Source organism: Plecotus auritus (genome assembly GCF_963455305.1).
Source record: "Plecotus auritus genome assembly, chromosome: 8".
Classification (NCBI taxonomy): Eukaryota; Metazoa; Chordata; class Mammalia; order Chiroptera; family Vespertilionidae; genus Plecotus; species Plecotus auritus.
The window spans coordinates 79,147,897-79,166,584 of NC_137782.1; the positions used below are offsets into that span (position 1 = coordinate 79,147,897).

Below are 18,688 nucleotides of genomic sequence, written 5' to 3' on the forward strand. Positions count from 1 at the left end.
AAGGGTCCTCAACGATGGATTCCAGGGCTTACCTGCTTTCACTGTGACATGTGTCCCGGAGAGGTAAGAAGCCTATTAGGCTCTCGCTCTCGAGGGAGGACTCCTTGTTAAAAGTACTAAAACAAAGTCCTCTAAAAACCACACAGAGGTTGGAATCTCTGAACCTCTCAAGAACCCTCTTATCTTCCAGCCCATGTCCTCCTACTTTATTAAATACATCACAGCCTACTAGACACTCGCTCAAAAGGGGAGGAGGAGGGCACACTAGGTCTTCACTATGCATTCTGGTGGTTGAAGGGAATGTGGTTTTAAAAGTGTTTATTTTCAGCTTCTTGAAGAGCCATGTTTTTGGCTTGGTGGACTCTATGATGTGGACTTCATAGACACTAAACATGAATAGTAAACTCTGCCTCTTCCATCGAGAGAAGAGGACACTTAGTGAGGCTTTGTCCCTGAACACATACCTTTACTGGCATTTAAAAGGATCACACTGATTTTAACAGAGTAAAACAATGACATAGTTTCTATATAGATAAAGAGTAGTGTGGAAACAATTTGCTTGAGAAAATTTCAGACATGCTCTCTAGCAGATGCTGTGTACTACTTCATAGTGCTTTCAATAACATACTTTATCTGAGTCTCTCAAAATGTTTACAAACTAGCTGTGGTATTGTCATTTTATAGACGTGGAATTTGAAAACACAGGGTTTAATATGATTAAGATTCTATACAAAGTCATTGAAGGAGAACAGGAAAAAAAAAAGACAGAGGACTGACTATTTTGCACAATACATGTCAGTATACCAAGAAGACAAATTAATTCAAAACTAAAGGTAAACCTATTTAGAATTCAGAAGAAACTACTAAAAATAAGGGCAATCATAACTGATGAATACCTAATAAACAGATTACTGATCTCAATTGCCAATAAAAGCTTAGCTAGTAAGACTATGTGAAGTTAGGCTACACAGAAGAGAAATCAACTTTACAGAAAAAATAGATAACTGATACTCAACTTGATATATAAGCTTCACCTTGAAATGTTAAGTGGTCACTGTTATTGCCTCACTGAAATAATATTTACCTAGATCTAGAGTTAGATGCTACTGCAGTTTTAGATATTTCCCCTCCTTGTTATTTTTATATTATTGTTTGTTTAGGAATAAAAAAATAGAGTCAAACTTCCTGGGATTCTATACTAGCTTCTGCTTACCAGCTGTGTGACACAAGACAAGTCTGTCCCCATATGAATTTAAGATATATGAGAAGGCACTTTTGCTCTTGTCCACTTCTGTATTACTAGGACCTAAAAAAATATACCCCATAGAATGGCACTGAAAACTGATATGAAATACATGACTAATTAAGAACATATGTATAGTAAATGTGTGTGTGTGCATTTATTCCTGGTAAACTTTTTGGCCTTTTGTTTCAAGCAAATTATTTTTTTTCCCATTGATTAGTTTGGGAACTTTGAATGTTGATATGACTATTTGTACACTATTAAAGTACTGAGGTAGTAGCTCATAACCAAGTAGTTAAGGAACTGCAAAACTCACTTTAAAAACAAGTTGATCTGTACATTTAATATGTGCACAATACTCTCACTTTTTATTGTCAATATAAATTTGGGACATGAAGAAAAAATTGCAGAAATAAACTTAACAACTTGACTTTGAAACAGTTACTTCTGGAACTAAAGCCTCTTGGAAACACAACTATAATTCATAGTTGAAGCTTCTTCAATATTAAGTTTAAATTAAATTTTAAAAATGTGTTTTTATTGACTTTAGAGAGAGGAATAGAGAGAAACATCAGTGAGAAACATCAATCGGCTCCTGCACGCCCCCTCCTGGGGATGGAACCTGAAACCTGAGCATGTGCCCTGACTGGGAATCCAACCAGCAACCTTTTGGTGCAGAAGAAGACACTCAACCAACTGAGCCACACTGGCTGGGCACTTCTTCAATTTTAAATAGAATACTATGATGATAGCTCAACAACAGAATTCAAATATGGCGTAAACTTACCGGGACTCAATATTTTCTACACATCAAGGAATCACTTTACTTACAAAAAGTAGTTCTCTTTATACTGTGTATCAGCTAAGAAAGAGGGGACAGCATGGAAAAGTTAAGGAAATACTTAGGGAAAACAGCCTAATTAGGCAGTGTCTGTTGATTGATTTGCAGTCAGTTTAATCCCAAGTTACCAAAGAGCAGTGCTTATAAGGTTTTCTTTAGTTGAAGTAAAGTAATAATAATACATTCATTTAGAAGATATGCATTAATTTTAAGATTTTTTTTTGTTTAAAAGTATTTTAAAAACTAATCTTTGTCAAAAAAAAATCACTAATGTATCACACTGAATAGCTGGTCTAATGCATGCCTTATTTATCATTTATCTCCCTTCCCTGTCTGATGACAAATTAACTGTTATGACTTTACTTCTCATTAAGAAGTCTAAGCATTAACAGTCTTTTTTAAGGGGAAAAAAAGGTAAATCTATACCAAGGAATTTATTATTATTTCATTTTAATAGGTGTCACTCACAGTTGAGAAGTTATAAACTGATTAAAATATTTATTTTAAATTTATGAAAAAATTCCTTTACTGTCACTTTCAAAATCTTATATTCAGAAAATGTTTAAACTGTGTAAAATAGAAATGAAACAAAGTAGAAAAAGTAAAAAGATATATTGACAGATGAGTAATTGAAATAAAACCTGATGACACCTATGAGCTAATGTCTAAAGGCGGGGCATTGACAATGCAATCAACTCATTCACTCTATAAAACCAATGTTCTTAATTGGAGACAGTTATTTCACACCTTACCTCTGCATACTTTAACTTCAATGTTTTATGCATTTCTCGGAAACGACTATAACGTCTGAATACAGTCCATGTCTCATCGAGGACAGTAATCTATTAACCACAAAAATAAAAATAAATCAGCATTAATTAGAGGGAAAAGTCACTAAAAACTGTTTCAAATAATTTAAAAATTAACAAAAAGTGATTAGAATGTCAAATTTCTCCAGAATTGAAAACATTAATCTAGCTGCATAAATAAGACATAAATAATATCTGCTCTCTACTTAAGCATGCATCTCTGGTTCCCAAATCTGGTTACAAGCAGCATGTGACTATGTAGAGTGAGGGACAGTTAACTTACGAAAAGTATCCCCTAACCCTCCCCTTGGGTTGTAGAGAGAAAACCCCAGAGGTGACCTTTCTGTACCAGTGACGAGCCCATACAAAATGTTGCTGCAGGTCACCAGCCACCATAGTGGACAGCAAGAGGGGAAAGTTAGAGAAGAAAAAGCAGAGAAAAAAGAAATAGGAGGAGGGAGAAAGAAAATGAGTACAAAGAGGAGAAAAACATCTTTCTGCCTCTCAATGATTGTTAATATAAAAACACAACAATATATTGTGCTTTATCTCAGAAGAAGAATTCTCAGTCTGGCCTTTATCTCACAGTTCCTGTTGATGAGCTGAGTAGGTGGAACTCTGGTGCACATCAGCCCACATCCTGAGGTCATGGTGGCAAGCAGAAGCTGGTAGGCACTGCCAACCTTTGGAATCACACAGTCTAAAGCACAGGCTGATGTGTCTTAAATTCCTATCTCAGTTCTGAGCTGCAGACCCAGTACCCAAATCGGAGACATCTTTTTTTAGATGTCACACAGGACCCTCAAGTTCAAAGTATCTATAATCAAACCTGACAGTCTTGCTGGAGAATATTTAGAACACTCCATCTCAGCGCATTTCACTACCTACCACCAAGCCAGACAGGCACTGAAGCCATCCCCATCCCCTCCTGCCCACATGCATGCCCACAGTAGAACAAGCATCCCTCCTTCACCATCACTGCCATTTCAGTATATAACTGATACTACTTATATAAATGTCTCCCCACACTATAAGATTTTAAGCCTTTTAAGTGAATGAACCTTTGATACTAATTAAGGTGGAGGAGAGAGGACTCTCCTTGTAGAGATAAACATTTACTGAGCAACCACTATGTGCTGGGCACTATACTACATGTCAGTAGTTTGCTGAGAGTCAAGATGATTTTGATTTTCACATCAGGTAAAGGTTCCAGGTTTGGCCCAGGTCAGTCAAAGTAGAGCACAAGGCCTGCTGCAATCTTTCTAGGAGGTTCACCTGAATCAGATTATTTGAATTAATGGCACAATAGTATGATTTTTAAAAACTGCACTGAGAATATGGTACATTTTCAATATTATTTGTAACACAAGTGTATAGACAGACTTCCAACATTTTCACTCATGAGATTTTCACCTGAGTTCAGCTTAAATACAAGGATGACAAAGGGACATAATTCCTACTTTATATAGAGAACATTTCAATCCCCCCTTACATGTAAATTTATAAAGACAATGATGATGAAGAATGAGATCAACAGTGGTCATGGCAGAAATGGGGGGAGGGGAGACAGACAATCACAGGTGTCATCTCTCCACAGGACATGTTCAAAGCTCTTGTCCACAATGGAGACACCTTCACACCTGGAGCTGGAGAAATGGCACATATGAGGTTTGGAAAACTATACATAAAGGGAAACTATGTATTAAAGTCCTATTTTGCTCCAAATTAAAACTGGGCATAGGATGAAGGTTGATGCAGAGAGCAGAGACAGAAGATCAGTATGACAAATAAATCAGATCAAAGCACTTAATTATTTTCTTCGATGTTGAGACTGTAGGGCATCATTACTACATATCACTGAGGAGCAAATTCATTACTTCTCTCTCACTGAATGGTTCTGCTGATACAAACCCATCTTTTCTGGGCCATAAAATGATCAAGTGCAACTTAAATACCATAAACATAGCCACACGATGAACTGCATTTACTTATAAACAATTCTAAATTGAGTGCTGTTCACAAATTTATGTTACATACATATTACATATTTTACTGGTTTAAGGATTGTCGATTTAAAGATGTCCTCATTATATATCTGCAGTGTATATCTATCTGTGTAAGGAGGAAATAAAAGTTTTTATAAAAGAACTTGTATAAAACAGTTACTTACAGAGTTTCCTTCAACACTATTTTATTAAAAAAATTTTTTAAAGAAACCAAGATGGCGGCATAGGTAAACACCTAAACTGCTGCCTCGCACAACAATTTCAAAACTACAACTAAAAGACAAAACGGACATCATCCAGAACCACAGGAAGGCTGGCTGAGTAGAAATTCTACAACTAGAAGGAAAGAGAAAAGCACACTGAGACTCACAGGAGCTGAGGAAGGCAGAGGTGTGGAGGCGTGCGCTTGCAGAGAGGGCTGGCAACTGAGTATGCAGCTGGCTTTCTCAATTGGGAGGGAGACAAAAGCTCCTGACTGCTCTGAACTTCAGTTTCGGGCGAGACTCTGGGGACCCAGACTCATACGGGGAGAAACTGGACTGTCTGGCAGCGGGCGAAACTCGAGGGAGGCTTTCTCTCAGAGGTGCTTGCAGCGATTACCGCGGAACACTGAGACCCAGGGGCCTCCTAAGGCAGGGCTGACGGGAAGCCATTGCTGTTTGCTCCGCCTTGAGATCCCACCCCAAGAAGCCATAGCTGTTTGCTCCGCACCGACACTCGGCCCCATCCAAGCTGAGCAAAGAGGCTTTTGCATATGAATGGCCTGGTCCTTTGAATTCTAAACTTACCTAACAGACTGCAGCTGAGTCAGTGAGACCCAGAACATCCAAAAGAAGGCCCAAGGCCCCGCAGCAGCTTGCATTGCTTCACAGCTGGGCCTCATCTGGGCACCTCCAAAACCCAAACAAAGAAGAGGAGTCTGCAGATCTCTCTGTAGCTCCTGCTGCAAGGCCTCAGGCAGAGGTTAAATTAGCACCTCCTTGGAGATCCAAGAGCCAGTGTACCCAGGGGTCAGAGTGGGACCATCCAGATTACAACTCATCAGATCCATAAGGGACACACTCAGGGGGCAGACTCAGTGAGAACCAAAGCCCCACTGAAGCAAGTCTTGTCTCATAAGGGTGTCTCCAGCACAGAAGTTCTCCCAGCGTAGACACAACTGATCCTCACAGCCAATTGGCCTGGAGGTCAGTTCCTCCCAGTGATACCAACAACAATCAAGGCTTAACTACAACAAGGCTGTGCACACAGCCCACAAAGGGGTGCACCAAGAGTGTCCATCTCAGGTAACTGGGGAGGCTGAGCCACTGGGCCCTATAGGACACCTAGCACACAAAGCCACTCTATCAACTCAGGGAAGCAGCCAAAGTGCGGAGACAAAGAAACAGATCACAAATGAAAGAAATGGAGGAAAGCAAATGACTGGATATAGAGTTCAAAACCACATTTATAAGGTTTTTCAAGCATTTTCTAGAAAAGGCCGATAAATTTAGCGAGACCCTCGAGGATATGAAAAAGGAACAACTAGAAATTAAGCATACACTGACTGAAATAAAAAATAATATACAAAGATCCAACAGCAGACTAGAGGATCTCAAGAATCAAGTCAAAGATTTGAAATACAAAGAAGCAAAAAACACTCAACCGGGAAAGCAAAAATAAAAAAGAATCCAAAAACTTGAAGATAGTGTAAGGAGCCTCTGGGACAACTTCAAGTGTACCAACATCAGAATTATGGGGGTGCCAGAAGAAGTGAGAGAGCAAGATACTGAAAACCTATTTGAAGAAATAATGACAGAAAACTTCCCCCACCTGATGAAAGAAATAGACTTAGAAGTCCAGGAAGTGCAGAGAACCCCAAACAAGAGGAATCCAAAGAGGACCACATCAAGACACATCATAATTAAAATGCCAAGAGCAAAAGACAGAGAATATTAAAAGCAGCAAGAGAAAAACAGTTAGTTACCTACAAGGGAGCACCCATATGATTGTCAGCTGATTTCTCAACAGAAACTATGCAGGCCAGATGGGAGTAGCAAGAAATATTCAAAGTGATGAATAGCAAGAACCTACAACCAAGATTACTCAACCCAGCAAAGCTATCATTCAGAATTGAAGGTCAGATAAAGAGCTTCACAAATAAGAAAAAGCTAAAGGAGTTCATCACCACCAAACCAGTATTATATGAAATGCTGAAAGGTATTCTTTAAGAAGAGGAAGAAGAAGAAAAAGGTAAAGATAAAAATTATGAACAACAAATACATATCTATCAACAAGTGAATCTAAAAATCAAGTAAATAAAAAATCTGATGAACAGAATAAACTGGTGAATATAATAGAATCAGGGGCATAGAAAGGGAGTGGACTGACAATTCTCGAGGGGAAAGGGTGTGGGGGGGTGCGGGAAGAGACTGGACAAAAATCATACACTTATGGATGAGGACAGTGGGGGGAGGTAAGGGCAGAGGGTGGGATGGGAACCGGGTGGAGGGGAGCTATGGGGGGAAAAAGAGGAACAATTGAAATAATCTGAATAATAAAGATTTATTGAAAAAAAATTTTTTAATCCTCACCAGAGGATATGTTTTTTTAATTGATTTTTAGAGAGATAAAATGATCAGTTTCCTCCTGTACATGCCCAAACTAGGAATCGAACCCACCTCCTAAGTATATGACCTGACCAGGTATCGAACTCACAACCTCTTGGTGTAGGGGATGATGCTCCAACCAACTAAGCCACCCGACCAGGGCAACAACATTTAAATGGGCTAAATTTCCTTGTATTTAGCAAGTTTGGAGGAAGTGGCCTAATACCAACCTAGTATATACTAAACAAAGTTTTTTCAGAGTTTTGCAAAATATAATGTTATGAATCAACAGAACTATGAACATGTTTGAGAATATATAAAATATTTTCCAAGTGTTTAAATCTGTTTAGTATCATTCATTAATGCACTATACTTACTTAAAATTTCTTCAGACAACTGTTGCAAACAGAACTACACCAGAAGTAGTAAAAGAAGCCAACATCCCACTAATCACAATGATCCCATAGATACCACAGACTGCCATTCAATTACTCCTGGTCAACCTCTGAGATCACCAAATCTTTCTGCGGACAGACAACTCTGGTGATTTTAGATATATACACACACACACACTACAGGTACCAAATATTTGTTAAATGATAAATAAACGAATAATGGAGACAATGGGGCCTAAAGTCTCTTTTCAATAAATACTTTTCTACTTCATTCTCCAATTTGTTTTCTATCCTGAAATGTGGTTAGTAGAGTGACCTGCATTTTAGTCCTCTCCTGACTTACCAGTAACTGTTTAAAGTTTTTAAAACGTAGGCATTAGGGCAGAGGTTAAAGCATTGTAAAACAAAGAAAGAAAAGATGTCATTTACCCAATTTCTTTTCTGTTGAGAAGAAATGCTGTATTAAATGCTATAGGTTGTAAGACTCCTAAAAAACATAGCCAAGAAACAAAAGGTGGCCTCTAAATTGCCTTTAGTGGGTGAGCCCCTACTAAGAGCCTTTTGTTTCTAAGTGTCATGGTCCTTAGTTGTTTTTTAATTAATTAATTTTAAATAATAGTTGAATTACAATATATTAGTTTCATAGTGATTTGACATTGATATACCTTATGAAGTGATCACCATGATAAGTCTAGTAACCATCTGTCACCGCACAAAGATATTCCAATACTATTGACTATATTCCCTATGCTGTACATTATATCCCTGTGATTTATTTTAAAACTGGAAGTCTGTACCTATTAATCACCTTAATCTTTTTTGGCCATCTCTCTACCCCCTCTGGCAACCACCAGTCTGATCTCTGTATCTATGAGTCTATTTATTTTTTTGTTCATTTGTTTTCTCTCTTAGATTCCACATATAAGTAAAATCATATATATTTGTCTTTCTCTGTTTGACTCATTTCACTTAGCATATTATCTTTTAGGTCATTTCTGTTGTCACAAATAGCAAAATTTCATTCCTTTTTAGGGCTGAGTAGTAATCCACTGAATATATGTACCACATCTTTATCCATTCACCTATCACTGCACACCAAGATTACTTCCAAATCTTGGCTATTGTAAATAATGCTGCAATAAACAAAGAGTACATATTTCTTTTGGCATTAGTATTTTTTATTTTTTAAATAAATACTGAGTGTAAAGGTCCTTTGGGTATGCAACTTGCTAATAAATGCCAAGGACATAAGCTGCAGCTAAATCCCTCCACTTAGCAAGAGGCAGTACTTGGAGATCCCAAATGATATCTAGAAAGGAGAGGGAGAACATAATTGCCTAATGGGGTACTTTCATTATTTGCTATGAGATGTGCAATGTACCTCCTTCTCTAGTTCCTCTAGAGAAAGTTCAAGAAAGTTTACATACCTTTCTTTTGAGGAAAACCAAAAGAGTGCTGAGGACTGTAGCCAAGTGGTCACAGAGGAACAGATATTGTGTCAGTGACCATCCAGGGGTACTATTCTCTCACTCAAGGGAACAGCTGCCACTGAATCCCATCCAAAAACTGCATAAGGAGTTCCTGAACCAAACAGACATCCCTACTCCATTGCAGTGGGCTCCACGAACCAAAGCTCCACTAACTCCACAAATTCCGTCTCAGGGGCACCTGAGGGAAGTGGGGTGCCCGCAGGAGGAGCATGGTCTTACAGCCAATGCACTGTGCAATGAGCAGGGAGTCTAAGCTCCAATGCCAGATCTGCCCCTGCCTGTTGGTATCATGGAGAGGAGGTGTATGGAGTTTGAAGAATGAAGATTCTTGAAAACAGGAGACCCGTGCAGATGGAAGATTATTCAGCTTTATTATCCAGTAAACTGTCCAGACATCCATCTGAGCAGATGTATCATCAACAAGCACAGAGAGTGCCCTTGGCCTTGGGCTTCTGAATCTGGTCTAAAGCTGGTGTGTCATGAAGAAAGGAGTCTCGTAATTGATACCAAGCCCCAAACTAGGAAGTGATACAAAATCAAACAGGGCTTTCTGGCTGACCAAAATCTCAGCCTTCTACAATAAGAGTAACTGCTGCTTTATGCTTCAACTTCAGCACCTTCAAAACAGGGATGCCATTTATGTAAGTATATTTACTTTATTTTGTAGTCTGAAAGTAAATCTGAAAGAATGCACAAAGACCCTAAGATTCTGATACAATGGATGCCTTTCAAATCTAAGATCATTACTAATAAGTACTTCTCCCTTCCCGTAACACCTCTGTGAAGCAAGTGAAGAATAAGGGGAATTATTCTTTGAAACTGTGGGAAATTATGAGAATGACAGCCTGGGCAATTTTCCTTCAAATTATCCAAATATTCAGAGACAATGCACAGAAGGCACTCTCTACCAGTAACTGATGGAGAATGAAAGACTATAAAGCTCTGGATGGAGACCGATGTGGATCCTGACTCAGCTCAGTCACGAATAAGCTGTGTGGCTTTGGCTAAATTAAGCAACTCCTCCAGGCCTCATTTTTTTCATCTGTAAAATGGACTCACGATACCTAACCCGCAGATGAACTAAAAACATGTGAAGCAACCAGCAGAGTGTTTGGGTACTCAATACATGGCAACTCTTGGCTCCTAAACAAAGGTCTTCTATGATGCACTAGTAAAAAGCAAGGGTATCTATGGGCAGCAATTGCAAGAAGGGGAGTTTAACCCATTTTATGATTTATTTTGAGAGAAATTTATTCTAGGACGAGATGTAAAACTCCACAAATTCTGAAATTAAGAAAAATATTAATATATTCTTATAGAAGAAAGTAAAATGAAGTGGAAATTCAAGGCATGGCCACAAGGTAATGACTGCTTTTCTTCTGTGCTTGTGACTAAATCTCTTTTCTTCTTCATCATTTCTCAGACATGCAGCAATTACTTTGTGAAGGTAAACACACTGCCCAAGAAAAAGTAATAGAAAAGATTTGTTGCTTTGTGTGAACACAGGGAAAATAAATGTGTGTTTTTTTTCTTAACTTTTTTTCAGTGAGAGACAAAGTTCTCAAAGAGATGGGAGGGGTGCCTAAAAAAAACAAGGATAAAATACAATTCTTCAAATCCCAATGCTATTTCTTTCACTTGTTATTTATGTTTAAAAATAATACACAAACTGAATATTTGAATCTAAATGGACCACACCATATGCAACACTTCATTTATCTCAGCTATGCTAAAACACAGCGGGGAGATGATCTATCAAGTTACTAACAAGCAGACGTTCAGATGCCAACACACAAATCCTTCTGAACATTTGTATTACATCACGTTGGGAGTATTTCTAAAAGATGTATTAGTGCACAGTTTATCTAATAGACTGGAATGGCTCTCATTTCTGTTCTGCCAAATAAAGAGAAATTTCTCTGGCTGTAGATGTGACTGCTTTAACTCCCTAACTGCAAATTTTCTGGGCATTCCTCCTTATGCTTCCTGACAGGCCTCTCCACCATCAAATGCTCCAGGCTGACCCAAGCCTTAGCAATTGCCCCAATTTAGAGGGTACCCATGACTCAGCCAGAATTGAAAAGAAGTTAAAACACACAAAGATAACAGCAAATTTTGGGAACAGATTTGGAAACAGCCACCATGACTAGGACAAAACTGAAAGATGGCCTCAACTTCTAAAAAGTGAAGAAATCAGAGACATTTAGATGGTGCATTAAAATGAGTAAGTTAGGAAACCATTATGGCTTAGAAGACTTAGATCTCACACGGCCATTCAGTACCTGGATGTACTTACTAGCGGTGTGGCCTCTGGCAAGTCACTCATAATTTCCTAACTCATTAAATGCAAGTAAAACCCCCATTTTGCTTCATTTTTCTAATTTGGGGAAATGTCTGGCAAAGTGCCTGAAAGGATGAGGAAGATGTTTGATAGATGTCCATGTCCACTCTTGAAAAGTTGCTGCAAATTCAAATGCCTATAGGGATCAGTCAGGAAGGAAACTCAAGGAGGCCCCACGACTGTAAGATAACAGGGAGCACAGCAGGCACCTGCATATTATTTGAGCTCATTCAATCCTGCCATGCTACAGAGGATGGATGAAGCTCAGGAGAAGGACTAAACACAGCCAGAAAGTAAGCTGGAAGCTTATGCAATACAGGCAAATCTCACAGACTATGTGAGAACAGATAACCAGTGAGCAAGCAGCTTGTGAGACTCAACAGAATTCGTAAGATATGCTAAACATAGCCCTATAACCTATATGATATGCCAAACATAGAAGAAATAAATATGACAGAAATGACAGGAATGCTACTTAGATACAGGAAGTGTTAAGTCATGGTCATGTCCATGTTGGGCCGACATTCTGTCAACTCTGAATTGACAACCCTTGGTGACAACCAGCCTGGTCTTATGTTGGTCCTACGTGTGCTTTACTCAAGAAATGCATGTGAGAATTAGACTGTTCAGCAGGCCACTGGCAGCCATGCGCCCACAGAGCAAGCGTGCATTGCCCTGGGTACCCTGTGTCTGCTAAGGCTTCTTGCTCAAAACTCTGTCCTGGTAAGCACAGCGGGAAAGGCCCTGGTGGCAGAGAGAGGACAGGTGAACATGGTGTGTCCCTGGGTCAGGTAGTGTGCTCTGCCCACCTGCCCCTCCCTCCCAGGCTTCTCTGTGGGTGTTTAAGCTGATTTAATAAACTGCGTGATCAGGGACTTCATTAGGTCTGTGAGCCCCTAAGTAAAGTGCTTGGGGCCTCTGTGTGGACCTAGAGGCTACCCCTCTAGCAGGTGACCCCCTCTGGGACAGGGGGCTCCGGGGTGTGTGCCAAAGCGGAAGCACAAGCCTGACCCGAAGGGGCCCCTGTGCGCTCGGGTCAATGCTGCCCTGTGGGAATGTTGGCCTGGGATTCCTGTGTTGTCTGACATTTTACAGAAACTTGGCAAATCTGGATTTCCATGTCAGATCTCCCAAGTTTTAAATGTTGACAACTTATTCAAAACTTTAAACACCTGTTCAGGCCAAATAACAAGCATCACCCCCCACTGGTTTGCTGCCACAGCCTTAAGTTAAGAAGTGCCACCAGACCTGGTACCGGAGTCCCTATCATGCGGTCCTTCAGTTATAAAAGCAAGATGCTAAAATGTGACGTTTTGTAACTCACAACTTCTCACCTTCAGGGGCCCCTCTGTTAAGGGGGCCCAGCAGACATTAGAGTGCTGAGCACCTCCCAGTTCCAGGGACACGATGACTAGACTTAGAAGAGAGGGCTCCCCACATGTCTAAGTCCACGTGACTGGAAAGGGAACAACCCCACTGCCTTGGCTTCTCGGGAATTATTTGTGGATTGCCTGCTGGAAACTCCCTTTAGGTCATACTTTCATGCTATCACTCATTATCCTTGTTCTCTCTGCTTCTCCCTTTCTATTCAGGCCACTGACCAGGACTTACAGCCAAATGAGGTGGCATTTGGGGCAAGAGGAGGAGACTGCTACAATGGTACCTTCAACAAGAATCAGATGGTTAAAATTAGGACAGGTTGGGTCTGGATGTTGTTTATTCGAGGTAAAGGGCAGCCCTGGTCAGCAGATGAACCAAAGCGATTCCAGACAAAAGGGCTGACTTCCGGCAGCCCCACAAGGAAAGCAAAGCCCTGCCAGACCTGAACAGCATGGGGGAGTGTAACACGTGCCAGGCTCCTGAAGGAGAGGATGCTGTGCCATGCACTCCCAGGAGCAAGGGCTGGAGAGTGCCCAGAGGTGGACCCAGGGGTGGACAGTGGACAGGGTGTCTACCCCTCTCTGCAGATAACCCAGAACAAAACTGAACTATACTTTGGGTGCTGGCGACTGCCAGAGCCAGGATGTGTGCACACATACTGTGTGTGTGTGTGTGTGGGTGCGCGGGCGTGCGTGTGTATGTGCGCACATGTGTGTATGTATGCGTATGTATATGTGCACAGGTATATTGGAGGGCAGAGTGGACAGGTGGGAGGGAGGCAGAAAGGTGGAGGCATCAGCTGTCTTGGACTCAAACACAGTCAAGACACGTGATTTGCCCACACCCTCACCAGATGGATAGAGAGCCAGCCACATCCTGCAGAAGGCAAGGAGCAAGAAGACTAACCAATGACTAAACCCATCTGCAGACAGAACATGAGGAGTCCATAGCAGGAAGGGGAGTGAGAACACCTGTGGCAGGGCTGTGGGTCATGGTACTGAGCAACCTCCCCTGGGTGACCACTTCCAGTGAGGCCCTAAGCGAGGACTGGGCACCCAATGCTGCAGACTGACGGCCCATGGAGTGCACATCTATAGGGAAGGCGAGCAATAAACACAAGTGTGACTGAGGGCGCTGACCCCTGCTGCAAAAGCAGTAAACCAGGCGATGGGAGGGAGGGAAGGGGGTGGGGGGTACAGCAGATGTCACCGCTCTAGGGAAGGAACCCGAAGACAATCTTGAAATATTACTTTTAGTTTTCACAGGAATAAAAATGCTCAGGAAACAGAATATTTGAAAATACACACCAGTGTTGGCTTGTTTCTTTATATTACCATGTTAATATATAAATTAAAAGGTAGGACATTTCAAACAACACTGGAAACATCAGCTTATTTCTATAACAGGAGTGTGACAGACTTTATCAGCCTTAACCCCCAAGTTCCTAGGCCGGTGTTTTGCATCACGCTGAAATGTCACTTAAAAATAAAATTCTACCCACTCTGAAACCCTCAGCAACTGAAAAAGGCAAGAATACTGCGGTATAATGGATTTCACATATCAATCACTGAGAAGCACTTGAAGCAGGAGGTAAAATGACTGCTGTAGTCCAGCCAGTGGGGTCACCTGCTGTTTGGTGCCAGCATGTACTGTGCAGGGACATTCTGCGAACAGCAGGACATTCAATGATATTCAGCATGGATGTCCTCTTAGAGAGCAGCCCAACTGGCACCCCTCAGCTTCTCGGCCTGTCTCTTCCATTGGTGAGCAGGACATCCATCTCTGGAAGTGACTATGGACACAGTCCCAGAAGGATATACTATTGGGATGCACGGGAAGGTGTAACTGGATGGACAATGGGAACCAATGTCCTGACCCAGGGCTTCCCAGGCCTGTGTCCTCCAAGGACCAGTAGAATAAAGAGGGGGGTGCAACATGGAGATGACCACTTTTGTATTGTCAAATAAGGACATTAAAACAAACACCAACCTACATAAGACGATGCTACTTAGTAATTAAAAGAAACAAATTACTGTTACACTCAACTACACAGATGAGTCTACAAAACATCATGTAAAGTGGAAGCAGCCAGACACAAAAGAGAAAGTGTGCCCGGTCCACTTACAAGGCAGGTATGGACAGACACAGCTCCTCTGACCCACAGAGAGCAAATGAGCACTCGCCTGTGGCAGGGCGCAGGTGTTGGCTAGAAACTTCTGGAATTACTGAAAAGTTCTAAATCTTAATTGGTTACATGGGTGTATACATACGTCTAAACTCATCAAACTACACTTAAAATGGGTCCATTTCACTGCATGTATATTATGGTTCAATAGAGTTGATCGAAAAAATGTGAGTAAAAAAACAAAAACCTATGTACTTAGCTATTCTCACCTTTTTTTTTTTTCATAAAAGTTGTCTTTAACCCCCCCAAATAAAAAAGCTTTAAGACAGTCTTCTCGAGTTAATATCCTTTAGATTCATGAAAAGTTATGTTTTCCTCATTTTAAAGCCCAGTGATAGAAACCTCGTCAGGCCCCATCAAGGATCAGATGAGCATTAGAGAACCACTTTTTCCCACAAAGTCCACTCCCGGAACTCTGCCTTGAGCATTCCTTTCTCATTCCAGTCCAAGGCTCACCACTGCTCCATTCCTCAATGAACAGACCACTGAAGTCACCAGATTGGAGATGAAAATGAAAATGGCCAGAAAGAAAGAATGATTTAAATAACTAATAAATTTATCTAAATAAGGGTAGGCAGAAAAAGGTAGGAGGCTGAGGGAACCAGAGGGTTTGGGAAGAGCTGAAAGGTGAATTCCAGGGCAGCCACACATCCATGTGCCATCTCTTCCCAGGCTCCCTATGGCCTGCCATCTGAGCTAGATGAACTGGCAGCAAACACCATCAAGTTGCACAGTCAACAGGGTGTCAAGACCCTACCCTGCTGATCACAGAAGGCACAATGCCCTGCTAAGTGCCTTCAGGACCTCAGAAGATTGTTAAGAACATCATGGAGGATAGAGGAAAAACAAAATTATATATATTTTTAAGGAGAAGAAGCAAAGATTTTTCTAAAGGATAGAATGTAATAGCATATCTATATACATTAACAGATTTTCTTTGTAAGAAGATCTAAAACTAAATAGAACAGACTCTTTTGAAATTAACACTTTTTACCTTAGACTTCTTAAAGCCACTGGCTCACCAAGAGAAGAACTAGGAGTAGCCAAGCTCTTTCCTAAGTGTGACTATTTGTTCTGGAAAACACTGCCTCTGCATGTAATAGTCAAATGATGGATGGAGAAGGTTGCATACTTAATGTTAAAAGTCGGAATGTTGAGGGGGAATAATAAAAAAGAAGCCTGGAAAATACAAAATCCTTATAAAGACACAATTGAACACTGGGAGTCATTAAGAGGACTCCAAGGGTATAATCTTTTTAAAATTAATTTATTTATTTCTAAGAACAAACACTTATCCAGCACTTACTATGTGGCAGGCACTGCTCTAAGCACTTTCCGTACCTAAGCTCATGCACTCCGCATACCCAGCGGGTGGTTTTATCATCACCTTTGTACATGAGGTTGCCTGACTTGCTGAGGGTACCAGAGGAGATGGGACAGGATGGCAGTGCACCCAGCCCTATTCCAGCAGGTAGGCCTTTGCTGAAGCTCGGCCATTTCTGTTCATTTTGTTAAGGTAGAGACAGCATATTCATGCTATCCTTGCTTCTAGCTCTGGGCCCTGACACTTCTGTGACTGGGTAACACCCAGAGAATGTGAGGTGACACCCAGAGAATGTCAGCACCCCTGTGAACACATCAGGCAGCCCTGCTCACATGGGAGCTAGGAATTCTCCAGGCAAATGCTTCATTCTTGGTGCTAATGACGGCAGCAGCGGGATAAGCATAAAGAGGAAGCAGAACAGTGACATGCTTTCAGAACTTGACTTTGTTAAGTTCAAAGAAAGCAAAACTCTTTGGATTTGGACTTTACATATTTTGAAGTTAAAGCCTAAATTCTAAAAGGCCTCGTGATTTTTTGTACTTGGTTTCTCTAATTTGCCTTTACAGTAGCATCTTCATAATTTTGGCCAGATTTGCATATGGCCTGGAGTATTAATTGCTTGAAGTTTTTATTTAAATCAACTTAGTTTTTCTTTTTTAGATATAATTGACAATATAATGTATTATTTCAGGTATACAACATAGTGATTAAATATGTACATATATATTGTGAATGATCACCAAAAAAATATAGTTCACATGTGTTATCAAACAGTTACAAAGATTTTTCACTCAATTTTTCACTTAAATTTTATTTAAGTCAACCCAGTTTTAAAATAATTAAGTATCCATGTCTTAAATTTTATGCATGAAATTGGTTTAATAGTTATATTTTATTAAAACATTTATCTAATAAAATAAAATAAATCTAGGCCCATTAAAATTATCGCATGCCTTCCAGGGCTGAGTTCTATTTTGGAGAATTCAAAAATCTGAGCTGGTAAAAGCCAGACTTTGTCCTCTACTTAAAAATAGGGATATAATACAAACACAACTTCAGAAATTATGTCTATATATGTATAGACCAGTACATGCATGCACAATAGGAATTCTACACACACATACACACACATACACACACATATACACACACAATTTCAAATGGCTGAAAAGGAACTGAGCAGCAATGAGGCGTTAAATCAGGGGCAGGGGGATTACTGGATCAAGGACACTGTATAGCAGCAGTTATTTGCAGTGTTTCTCCAGTGAGACTGAAAGAACATGTATGCCTAAAGGGAGGAATCACCTAGGGCCCAGGGGTTCTGGAGGTTCATTGCAGCAGGGAAGTGAGGAGGGCCGGCTTCTGGCTCCCTCCTCAGCCTCCCCCAGTAGCAGCTCCACCAAGGGCTTAGCTAAGAAGAAATTTGGAAATCAAAGGTACTATCCAATGTCCTCACTTTACCCATGAGGAAACAGGCTCAGGGAAGATAAAACACTTAGGGTCATTCAGTAAACTTCAGTAGAATCAGAGCCTAAAAGTTAGCATCCAGATTTGCAGCCTGGTGTTTATCTGACCAAGACCCCCTCTGAGAACACCTTTGTGCAGCCATATACTGTTGACTTTGGTGAATGTCATTACATCAGTACCCTCCTCTACCCTTGAAAATGAAGAAGCGTGATTATTCATTAATTCCTTGAGGAGGGGATGGTGGCCAACAATATTTAATGACGTGCCTGTTATGAGTCAATAGAAATAAATTAGGAATAAGATGAAGTCATTATTTTGGAAAGTATGATGTAAGGAAACAGACACATCTCTTCCTGAAAAGTTGTATAAATTGAATAATTCCTAAAACAGATTAGGAAACATTCTGTTAGTAATAATAGAAACAACAATAAAAACAGCAATAGAAATAATAGCAATAGCTATAACTGTTTATCTCATACCAGACTTATCTATACTCAGTACTTTATATGCACTGATATCCCATGACATAAATAGTATTACTCCCATTTTGACTGATAAGAACATTGAGCCCAAGCCCCTGGGTAGGGTGACCACCTGTCCGGTTTGCCTGGCACACCAG

General features: G+C 40.5%; 1 protein-coding gene across 3 annotated transcripts in view; it reads right to left on the bottom strand.

Moving 5' to 3' along the window:
- The window catches only part of KIF16B (kinesin family member 16B), a gene marked incomplete at its 3' end in the record, with an annotated part of 439,094 nt that overhangs the window by 186,970 nt on the left and 233,436 nt on the right, over positions 1-18,688 (bottom strand). For all 3 annotated transcript variants that reach the window (XM_080683869.1, XM_080683868.1, XM_080683867.1), the window contains one exon: positions 2,837-2,926. In XM_080683869.1, coding sequence (XP_080539995.1) covers positions 2,837-2,926 — 90 coding nt within the window. The remainder of the gene's footprint in view (positions 1-2,836; positions 2,927-18,688) is intronic.